At 34.7% G+C, this 12359-nt stretch overlaps 1 protein-coding gene and 1 long non-coding RNA gene across 6 annotated transcripts in view; one reads left to right on the top strand and one right to left on the bottom strand.

The window, feature by feature from the left end:
• Nucleotides 1–12359, top strand: part of LOC116768737 (protein turtle) — a 45961-nt gene that overhangs the window by 25887 nt on the left and 7715 nt on the right. For 4 of the 5 annotated variants that reach the window (XR_009753042.1, XM_061523843.1, XM_061523851.1 and 1 more), the window contains exons 2-8: nt 9215–9340; nt 9454–9596; nt 10656–10802; nt 10989–11124; nt 11189–11430; nt 11647–11917; nt 12078–12338. Coding sequence is in view for 4 of the 5 variants with exons in the window: in XM_061523843.1 (XP_061379827.1) it covers nt 9268–9340; nt 9454–9596; nt 10656–10802; nt 10989–11124; nt 11189–11430; nt 11647–11917; nt 12078–12338 (1273 nt within the window). In the remaining variant the exon portion in view is untranslated. The remainder of the gene's footprint in view (nt 1–9214; nt 9341–9453; nt 9597–10655; nt 10803–10988; nt 11125–11188; nt 11431–11646; nt 11918–12077; nt 12339–12359) is intronic. The other variant, XM_061523846.1, reaches the window with a different exon arrangement.
• On the bottom strand, nt 941–4090 carry LOC116768739 (uncharacterized). The gene is made up of 3 exons (XR_009753046.1): nt 3882–4090; nt 2610–2824; nt 941–2372 (listed from the first exon to the last, which is right to left on the bottom strand). It is a non-coding gene; the product is annotated as an uncharacterized LOC116768739 (long non-coding RNA).

Raw genomic sequence — 12359 nt, forward strand, 5'->3', positions numbered from 1 at the left:
ATTTTAAATTCAAGTTTCGAATTAGAAGATTATTAAAAACAAATAAGATGGTAGAATTCTTTAGTGTGATTTGCATCCTAGTACTATAATATTTAATTATTTGGAATGTGTAAAAAAAACCTTTTAAGTAATATCTTAGCATTTCGATAAATAAGTTAAAAGTTATAGTTATAATTTATCTGTTTAATTTATATTCTCAATAATGAACTAAAATCATTATATTTATGACAATATTTAAAATGAAATTGAAATTAGTATATTTATATTTGGTGTCTATATATTTAAAAAAAAAAAAACAACATCCGATACCATCAGGCCATTGATTAAAGATTTATAAACAAATGTTGCTATCAACGGTTTAAAGTTGACAGGTTTTCATAAAAAAGTTTTTATGCGATGTTGATTTTTAATTGAATCTGTCTCAATGTAACGAGTCGGTAAAATAAAATGGTCTGAATGAAACAATAGAGAATAGTTCATTCAAAATGGACGCGTCGCGAAACGAAAAAGACCTTAAAACGGGTAATATAATCCACTATATAGACTCAGTTTAATTCAAAAATAATACGTCCGCGATGTATTTAGTGACTATACACATAGAAAATTATTCGTTATTGTATAAATAAATAAATAAACCCAACTAATCCGTCGTGCTTTCATTCTATTGCTAAATAAGAGAAAAAAACACTCTCCCCACAATACATTTATTTATAAGTTATACCCATTATTAACTTGAGATAAAAAAAAACTGTATAAAAATAATCTCGTACTAGTCTCCTGTAGCAGATTATATTAATCGAGGCGAAGAAAATAAAACAAAAAATAACCATAAATTACGTTGGCTTAGATTTATATATTTTACTGTTCTTAGCACAGTCATTATTGCGAATTATTCGTATAAGCTTATTTTGTTCCTCCACTTACATAATGTTGCGGGTAATGGAAAATTTAATTATTATGTGAATAAAAAAGAAAGCTCAAAAAAATGTTTAACATTATTTATTACTAGCGGTAACGGGAACCAAACTACGAAATATACCTATCGCGAAATGTACTTCCAATCGAAAATAGATGTTAGCAAATGTTGATACTGAATTATTGAAGCGTAAATCGATATCACAAGGGAAATGCAGACTGAGTCGTTATGAAAATGCCAAATAACGTCCAATTGAAATTTACATGTGTGTTTTTTTTTTATTCGGCCACGTGAAAGCACGGACGGAATCTGCCGATAATTAAAACCGGAGTTGATTACGTTCGCTGTTTTTATACGTTGGCTTTACTGATGAATAGGATGACCACAGTCATGTTACGGACATTTTACAAACATCGATTTTTTTTTATCACCATTTTGTATTATCATAATTTTTTTTTTTTTTATATACAATTAATAATAACAACAAGCTGTACTTATGGATTGATTTAATGAGGATATCATACTGGTAATTAAAAATAAAATAACATAATGAAGGTTAGAGAATATGTGAGTAAGGGAGATAGAAATTATGTTAAAATATAAATACTGCAATATCAAATAACAGTGCACTCTTGCCAGCGATGAACCTCACCCAATTATTCGCGGATGTTGTAGTAGATTAATACGGGAAATATCACGTTTGCAGCGAACGGAACGTCGGAAATTGTGAGCCATCGACAACCTTCACATAATTTTCTTAATTTCAAACACGGAATTCGATTTTTGAAATTAACGTTTATATTTTCATTATAATTAATTTTACTTCACAGCCTCATCAAGTGTATTGACAGTAAACGTCTATTGTTTATAACATTTGAAAATACGTTTAAATTTTATTTATACATATATCTATTAATTAATTTTAAATTATCATTTCTTTGAAATAAATATATTTTAAATAAAAATTTTTCATTGTTCGTTTCCTTATTGTTTATGAAAAAATATAAAAAAAAAAAACAAAGTTTTTAACGAATATCTGAATCAATTAGGTGAATTTCAGCGCAATGTCTAGAAAAAAATAAACAGACGATGTCTGGGTCACAGTTAATATTTCTATAAATTGATGCCTACTTAAACATCAGAGGCACGGCTACGAGATTTGATAGGAACGTGTAGCTTGAACCGCGCGACATCTGCATTTGTCAGATATTCTGAATGATTGATTTACGACGCACTGCCTCCGCTAGGCGATAACATTGGAATTGATGACTTCTATACCGTCATTAAAACGAACTTGGTACTACATTTTACACAAATCCACATTAAAATATTAATGATATATTTATTGTTAAATTTAATTTTAAAGAAAGAATTTATGACTTGTTGATTAGACATGACTTAAAGTACTACTGACGAGATGAGATTTTCTCATGTCGTCTGCCCGTGATCACGGTTGCTGCAAAGTAAATGTGAAAATATAAGTTTCATTTCAATGAATCCTCGCGAAAGTCTTAGATCTCGTTGACATGACTTTTTTATTCTTTTGCCAAAAAAAAAAAACAAAACCAGCAGACAATGTCTTAAGTTGCCACAGCCAAACGTACTCAATTCTGATATGATATTAACCAATTTGACTAATGGCAAACATCCTAAGAAACTAGGAAATTTAACATATGTAGCATTGTATACTTACTGTAACATATAGTACGATACGCTACAAATATCGCAAAACATGGAATCTGTAGAATTAACATCAGCCATCGCGGAACCTGAACGACGTTCATCCACTATGATAGCTAAGGCTGTAATGATGATGAAATGTAACGGAGATTCAATATGTTGAACCACGCACGTCAAATCAAGCCGCGAGAGTGACACCTGTGACGAATGTGTACTGCTGCCAGCGAACTGTGAACCACAAACTCATAAGAGACATGCCGACAGAAAGACAATAATATACGACGTCAGATATTAGTATAAAGAACTACGTTATACCGATTAATCACAGAACTAGCTCCTGATATTACTAAATTGGTTACTCCTTCTAACTGCTAATTTATAAACATTATAACTAGTTATTATGTAAATATAAATCTCATACTGTCATATGTCAGTGATTCGCATTCATTCCTTCTTTAACTTATAGATATAATAATAATAAAATAGCTTCGCTCATATAAAAATATATAATTGAAATGAAAATCTGTTGTATGAATTATACTGCAACGCCATCTGGTGGAATTTGCTTACACTAAAATCAATTATATTTGTTTCATTAAACTGAAATCAGAATTCAATAAAAGCGATTTTACTTTGAACGTTTATCGGTCGGCTCTGAGATATTACGAGATTATTGATTTGCATCGCCTCCGGATTATTCAAATATTTAATGGAATTTTTAATATTAAAAATATTTCTGGTATTTATTGTGCATAAAATAATTCAATTAATCAATCAATATATATTTAACAGGCGGCTCAGTCTCAGTGGATAAAAGAGTTTTTTCCTATAATATAATTGAATTCCTTTCTCACATGTATTTTTAAAGCGACCGTGAACAATGGAGGTGTAATATCATCACACAGTACATTACACGTTCCAGGACTCATTTGAGCCTTAGCAATGGGAGCATAAATTTATATTTAACAGAAGCCAGCTCGAATTATTGAGTTATCGATACAATATTCCCCGGGGGCTGAGAGTGCGGAAGGCCGGAGTAATCCGCTTTGCCCAAGACAGCCGCAACTTAGAGGATAGCTCTTCTGAATTCTCCACTTTAAACTTCAACGCCACGACAAAAGAGTAATAAGATCCGTATCGAACTAACTTTTTGAACTGAAAATACTGTGGGAATTTACTTGCATACTACGTTTTGCATCCCGCTCCGTCTGATTGTTACTATAAAATATGAAATATATTAACAAATATTGGTCTACGTTTATATTTTTATAGTTTGAAATCATACCTTTTATTTCTATATAATCAATGTGAAACTTCCAAACGCTCACCATACGTACACCAAAATTCCATTTTACTGACAAACTTTAAGTATTTAAACATATTACAATCTCCATTAAAAGTAAAGACATTTCGGTAAATCCACAACAGAAGAATACTTAATACAGAACAATAGCTTATAAAAAGTACAACTGCACTTAAAAAGTTGACCAACCACTTATCTGTCGTTTGCAATCAAGCTGTTAATTTCACAAAGGCAATTCTAAAAGTACTTACAGTAATGAGAAATGATCGGATACTTGCAACTGCATAACTTTTCTGAATCCAACGATTATACTTCCGATTACAAAAAAAAAAACAATAAATTAATGGCTATTAATGTTATGTTCCATGTATAGATCATTTTATTTTTGATATATATTAAATCTAAATCATGGATGTATTATATCCCTCACGTTCACGTTTATTCTAGCCATGTCTTTGGCACTGAACGTTATTTAACGTCTATTGTGATCAATGTAGCGACCTCTGGCGGTTACGGCGGTTAAATATGAAGCTGCTTCATTTTAGTTCAACCGCTAGAAACTCCTAATCTTTATCATTTATTACGTGTACTTTGCCCCCACGAATTTAAAAACTAATTGGTCTCACTAAACACGCTGAGACATAAATGTCCTGAATAATATTTAATGCAAAATATCACGAAGTCAAAGCGAAAATATGAATTTAATAAAATGTAGCGAACGAATATAATAAAGAGGAGAATGTGGCTAACGGCTCTATGCTGCATTTGGTATACGACCATACATCCTGTTCGGCAATAACTTAAGATTTGCAACCTTTTCTCGGCACGGAGACAAGAAATCGATTTACGTAGCGAAGCATGTGTCACGACACGTCAGGCTTTTTGCAACACCTTGGCGATGCATTATTTATGCGTTAAAACAAATTAATATGAATCCCTCATAACGTATACGGATCCAAGGAATTAATATCATTGATTTGACAAAAATCTCGAGGAATTTATATATAAGGATACGAACCGAATGATAATTAAAAGGAATATTGAGGTGAAGTCGAATGCTGGAGCTGTTAAGGCGAACACGTGAGCTGGGGATCATTCATGTGCGAGGGCGGCGGCTGCGCGCGCATCGATCGATAGGCAGCTCGAGCGGCAGTGCCCGGCCCGAAGCCCCACCGGCTGGACGTGTTACCCTCATGACCTGACACAGATGACGGAGCCCGCCCGCACCTTACGGAGACACAGCACCCAGCACAGGATCACCGCTACACGCTCCTGCTTCAGGTAAAGACAGAATAACAGTACAGCCAACAGATCGGCCTCACACACAACGCTGATACTCACAATCAGTATAGATCTGGTTATATTAAAAATTCAGCATCACCAGCAAATGGCACGAATCGGCTGTGACATCTAAGAACTAAGTTACAAACATACTGCCAACTGCCAACAATATAATACAACATTACTGATCCTCGTGACATCTTCGATATTTATAATATAAGCTCTTATTAAGAAAGAATATTCTGAATAAGAAGACGACCTGAAGCTTGTATAACGATGTATAAAACATTTTATTGTTCAGGAACATCAAATTTTAATTCGATTAAAGACGTCAAAGAAACAACCATTAAGTTGTTATAAAGAAAATAGGAAGATAATTATAATATGACTTAACTTTTAGACGCACTATTTATCTAATAGTTATTTAAGAACAACGAATTTAATAAATTGATAATATTATATCGTTGGATAATTTTATTTATAAAGAAGTGAGTTTAATAAACCCCCAAAATAAATGTATAACAAAATTATTAAGGTAATTTGCGCATTTAATGACATTCTCATGAAAAATCACGAAAAAAAAACAGATTAAAAAATATATTTTATGTGTCATATAATATTAAACTTATATCTCATTTATCACATTTATTGTAATTTTTTGTCCTTTTGAGAAGTCGTTTGATTTATGATAAAATTACAATTATTGTCATTTAATAAATGTTAAAGTCAAAAAGGACGATATTTTTTTAAGTGGCTGACAACACCAGTTAATTTGTACTAAACGGTATGAACACATCTGTTCCAACTTCCGAGTCTTATGTGACTCGCATTATAAAGGCTGTTACGTTAAAAAAACTAGCACCATATGTTAAATAACCAGCAGTCTACACTCCTTCTGTTAATGCAGCGGTAATTATTTATTACAAATCATTTAATCTGAAACAGTGCACTCCTTGTTGTACGTGTCACTTCTACGATACATACCGTATGGCGTACAACTATGAATTCGTGATTCTCCTGAACATGTGTCCCTTTCATTACAATTACTTAGATAAATCATAAAACGTATCGCTTTTTTTTAAACAGATTCTTTAAAATTTTTTGTTTAAATAATTACTTTTTTTTTTTTGGCCAGATTTATAGCAAGAAAAAAGTTTCTCTGTACATTTATTCGGTATATCACTCTCAACTGACTTTTCAATTGATAATATTTAAATTTACCCAAATTTGAAAATCATTTCATTATGTGAGAAGATATTAAGGATCCAGGACATGACCCTTTGGAACGTCTAACGGAAAATATCGTTAAAATGGAGATATTTTTGTGAAAATTTTTTCTTCATATCATATTTAACACGTACACAGCTTTCAGTTGGTGCATTTAAGAGTTTATTTTAAAACATGTACTACACGACCTTCTCAAAATATCTCAAATAGAGCATAGACATTTTCAAGTGTGCTTAATATTTTCAAAAAGTAAGACTGTGAAAGAAACGTCGCTTATAATGATAAGTTAATTTATGAACTTCAATTTTTTTTTCGAAAGCTCCTTTCAACTAAATATTATTAGTGTTCCAAATACTTTTAAACATCAATAAAATATACAAGCACTTCTTCATAATATTATTATTTGTTTGCTAAATTTGTCCAAAATATCTAACTTTTCAAACACATAATAAGAATACGCATCACTTATTATAATAAGAAGGACATTATAAGGAATTAAAGAACTTTTTAATTACTGTGCTAATTCATTCCCCCGACTTCGTCCGTATGATTTGGTTCATTGCATACCGATTAATTGTTAATATAATTAATATATATTTTATACCATATGTATAAAAACACGAATAAACTATTAATAAGGACTATTGATAAAAAAATCTATTCAATTCCAATGTGAGTAAGAAAGGAAGATCTCATTTATATATTTTGAAGGCATTTAACATTTACCAATAAAATGTCTACAGATTTTTTTAATAATATTTATATTAAGTTGACAATGTTTTAATGCCTTCTGCTGCGAGACTAGTTTTAAAATGCCTCGTACATATTATTAATTAATGTTGAAAAAAAATGTCGACTGACTGTAATACGACTATTAAAAACGTTACATTAATTAAACTAACTGGATAATTAATAAAGGACATTTACCTTTATACATAAATATTTTTTACCAAATTAAAGTTATTAAACTAATAGGCATTTACAATCGCAATCAACAAATTGTGTATATATTTTGTATCATTGATTATCAAATAATTTAGAAAGCTACGGATCAAATTTGATAAATTAAAATCAGATGAAAAATACCAAAGAAGAAATATTCTTACGAATTTTATAAATCAACTTTTTTTTCTGTCGTATCTATTCTTTAATTATTTTGAATTCTCCTTTTCATTCCTCGATACATTTGGAACACCTTTTCATGTTCCGTCGGTTCTGCGAAATGAGGTTAACGACATCTTGTACATTTTTCGTTAAATATTTTTTAATGTATTCGAATACAATACTAGCTGTTTCATCTAACTATCCTACAGTCAAATATATAGGAGCCTTGCAAATAATAGTCACTGTTTTAATCACAAAATATTTGTCATTGTATGATATATTGTAGATTAAAATTTTTATGAAATATTTCGCCAAAAAAAAAAAACTTTCTCTCTTAGACAAAACAGCCATAGATATTTAGGATAAATAAAATTCAAAAATAATAACAGCAAATATAACAATTAAAGGTATTTAGATTTGATTTTATACACTATACAACAGCCTCCCGCAGATCGAACATCACGTTGGGTTAGTGAAAACAACGTGTGAATTATATTGTTATATAATACAGATAAAAAACATATAAAACCTTCCATAAATATATTCACCATTATTTCTAGCTAATAAAAATATTTGATAGCATGCACTCTACAAGAGTAAACACAAAAATAATAGCATATTTATATTGCTAAAAGGGAATTATTCTCTAAGTGGCCCTTCGAGAACTGTTATGGGATGAATAATACACAAAACCCAAGCCGCGGTCACACTTCAGTTAAAAGTAGCTTTTAAACCGCGTAATAACAAAATCAATAAGCTGATTACGGTAACACGAATGTTCTGTGGAGGGCAAGGGTTGAGCCGGTGGAGGGGCGCAGCTATCGTGATGCAGTGTAATTATTGTAGCAAGGAAAATAGTCCAAGGACGAAACAATAATATACTGTAACATAAGGCTATGCACCTAATTACACTAGGAACACAATTCTAATAAGACAAACATTGACTAGGCTCTTATGTGTTTGTATTAAGCATATTTTATTAAGAAAAATTCACCAGTGAAAACTGCGAGGTATTGTTGCGTAGGAATACACTTGTGCTTTCACAGAGCTTCATTGTACCTGTGTTCAGGAAAGTTTTCAATTGGATGCACTCAAATGTTAGCTGGATATTCAAAAATCTGTGAAAGGTTTCTGATAGCGACTATAATCGCATTACAACAGAGATTCGAGCCGTGAAATACATTATAATTTTAAAATACAGGACGTCATGTTTTGTAACTAGAATGAATTTAAACTTTTGAACTTGGCACGCTCGTATGGTACAGAGCAATAAAAATAGACCACTTAAAACTGGATTGTTATCCAAGTGAATGCAGCGCAGTGGCTACTGAAGACTTAATATTACAGTTCTAAACTCCCGTAATACATTCACAGAGAACCTCGTATGAGTCTAATGTTTGTTTCAATTTGTTTACAATCATGATACAGTTGATAAGACAATGATAAGTAGTTTGCATCCTTCGTCGATAAATCTTATAGACTTTACCATAAAAAAAAATAACAATTAGTGAACCACAGTTACCGCATACGAAACATATATATCTAAAAACCTAAAGGTAGTCTCTGGGAATTATGAACAGTGTAGGAAATAATAGTTTTAGTAGGAAATAAACAGCGTAAAGAATGGTAGACGAAATATATTGTATTATCATGCAATAGGATGCTATATGGTATTCGATATAAAATGTGTATGTTCTTCGAAGGTGATGTACCGAGAATGAGTCGCCGCGCGCGGCCGTGACATGGGAGCGCAGGCATGGGCTGGCGCGCCGAGCAACCGCCGCACATCGCCGCCGGCCTGCTCTTCTTGCTGCTAGTCTACCTGCCGGGTATCGTAATATGTTGAATCCCGCATCCACGATTGTATACTTTCATACATTGCACAGTTTTATAACTTCGACTCGTTTCTATATCTATGCATTAATTATGATCTCTTGTTCAGTCACCTGCCATCAAGATCATCAAGATGCTGTACACATCACGGCGATCCTCGGAGAGAGCGTCGTATTCAACTGCCAGGTCGATTTCCCCGAAGACATCCCTGTGCCGTACGTGTTGCAGTGGGAGAAGAAGGTAGGCGAAACGGTACGACGGCCAACACTCCACTCTTACAATACAACGCTGCTCATCTTTCGTGTGTGTATTTCTGTTCAGTAAAGGTCGGCTCGTCACGACGACGCGCCGCGCGGAATGTAAAGTATATCTCGTGCTTGTGTCGCCTCAGACACCTCGTATAGTCCCGTGCTAGTGGTTCGCGGGCGCCGCGGGCCGAGGGTCCTCCCCGCCGCCCTCGCCCCGCGACACCCCCCGCGCACGCCTTTATGTAACCGCCTCTTGGAAGCCTGTTACTTGACGTTAACGTCGCCTATCAGGACGACTACCACCACAGTGATAAAGGCCTTCGAAACGAGTCCCAGAGAGCAGCAGACCCCCGTTAATTATTAAACAGACACTGACACTACCACATTTTATACAATGACATAATTATTATTATAATGCTATATACGCATAATACCTTTTGTTTCGGGTGCACCAGTTTACTTATGTATGATAGTATGGGGCGCACGTCGTAGCTCACGCTGTCACGGAGCACGCGCACTCCCTCGTGCACTGGCGGAGGTTTTGTCTGTTTCTCTCTTCCTGTGGCTATGGAAATCGCCCATTTTTCTGACTTCAACTTTAGTTCCATGCAATAAACTGTTCTTGACTTAAACCGCTAAATACGCTACATACCGGTATAATGTCTAACGCATGTTACAAACTCGTACCATCAGTCATTTTATCATACTGCATGCTTCATATCGTTTTCATCATTTTCCTATATTTTCTCGAACTCTTGACAACAATTCTTTTGACGAATTCTGAATGTGTCTCAGATTGCGTGGTACTGTTTGCATCTCATACTGTTTGTTGTAATCATTGCATGTTTGTAGATACGTGAATCTTCTGTTTCTGGCTTGGTTATTGTCTTGTACTGTTTATCATAACCGTTACAAGATAATTCAATATAAACTGTTATTGAGAAGTAATAGTAAGTAGTTATCTCTACATGTATGTGCTGAGTATGTAGTTAGGCGCTATGTATAGGAAGACCTATTTTCGCGCCAGTTTGTTGGTGGACATTAACTTTTTTATTAACTGTAGGGACAGGACATTCCGATCTATATCTGGTATGAGAGCTATCCGACGCACAGCGGCGAAGGTTACGAGGGGCGAGTGTCGCGAGTGGCTCCTGACTCGCCCTACGGAGCGGCCAGCCTCAACCTCACTAATATTAGAGAGTCGGATCAGGTAACAGTCAGATAATTTATAAACAGTCATACGATGTTGCTACTTTTGTCCTGTCCGAAGTAATTTTAAGGAAACATCCTTACCTTTTCCAAAGGTTAAAGGAAGACCTACATATACCCAGTAATGGTATATTTGGAATAAGACAAATGTATTATATGGTTTCATAACCTTCTCATACCGCCATAGGGTTGGTACGAGTGTAAGGTGGTGTTCCTCAACCGATCCCCAAACCAACACAAGAATGGGACCTGGTTTCATCTGGACGTGCACGCGCCACCTAGATTCTCCATCACACCGGAAGACATTATATACGTCAATTTAGGTCTGTAAAAATTCATACCATTCATATATTCGAATCCTATAGCTACTGAGATAATAAATTGTAGGTGATGCCATAATCCTAAACTGTCAAGCCGAAGGGACACCAACTCCCGAAATACTATGGTACAAAGACGCGAATCCTGTGGAACCTTCAGGCACTGTTGGCATATTCAACGACGGCACCGAACTGAGGATAAGCAACATCCGCCATGAGGACATCGGAGACTATACATGTATAGCGAGGAACGGGGAAGGTCAGGTGTCACACACGGCTCGCGTCATCATCGCTGGAGGAGCTGTCATTACTGTGAGAATATTACTATTATGTATTCGATACGTACAATCCAAAATGAATCGTATGTGTGATAGAAATAAAAAATAGTTTTGAATGAAATGTAACAATTATAATGTTGTTAGCCATAATGCTAGGGATGTCATATATAATGTTAATAGAAAATTAATTGCTTATAAAAAGTAGAGATTTTTGAAGTTCTTTATATGGATTAAGTAAATCTTTCCCAAGATGCCACCAACGAACCAAACGAAACTGGAAGGGGAAAAGGTACAATTTTCTTGCGAAGCGAAGGCTCTACCGGGAAATGTTACTGTGAAATGGTTCCGCGAGGGGGCGCCAGTGGCTGAAGTGGCGGCTTTGGAGACCCGCGTCACGATCAGACGAGACGGAGCCCTGGTCATCAACCCCGTGGCAGCGGACGACTCCGGCCAGTACTTGTGCGAAGTGTCCAACGGCATCGGCGATCCCCAAAGCGCCTCTGCGTATCTCAACGTCGAATGTAAATAACCGATTAAAACATACATATATGTATAACAGTAAATTCAAACGCCAAATAACTATTACATTGCTTGTAAAAGAATAAGCGAAAAATAAAGGTCATAAGGGTGGGAACAGAATAGTACGCTACGCTGTATTCAATCATACAATAACTATTACAGATCCAGCGAAGGTGACTTTTACGCCAACAGTACAATACCTGCCGTTCCGCTTGGCGGGAGTAGTTCAGTGTTACATAAAAGCCAACCCGCCCCTTCAGTATGTCACGTGGACGAAGGACAAAAGACTGTTGGAGCCGTATCAGACCAAGGACATAGTTATCATGAACAATGGCTCGCTGCTGTTCACCCGCGTCAATCAAAACCATCAAGGAAGATACACTTGTACGCCGTACAACGCCCAAGGGACGCAAGGGTCTTCAGGTAATGTAAAGAATAGAGCAT

This window comes from Danaus plexippus, chromosome 4 (genome assembly GCF_018135715.1).
Source record: "Danaus plexippus chromosome 4, MEX_DaPlex, whole genome shotgun sequence".
Taxonomy (NCBI): domain Eukaryota; kingdom Metazoa; phylum Arthropoda; class Insecta; order Lepidoptera; family Nymphalidae; genus Danaus; species Danaus plexippus.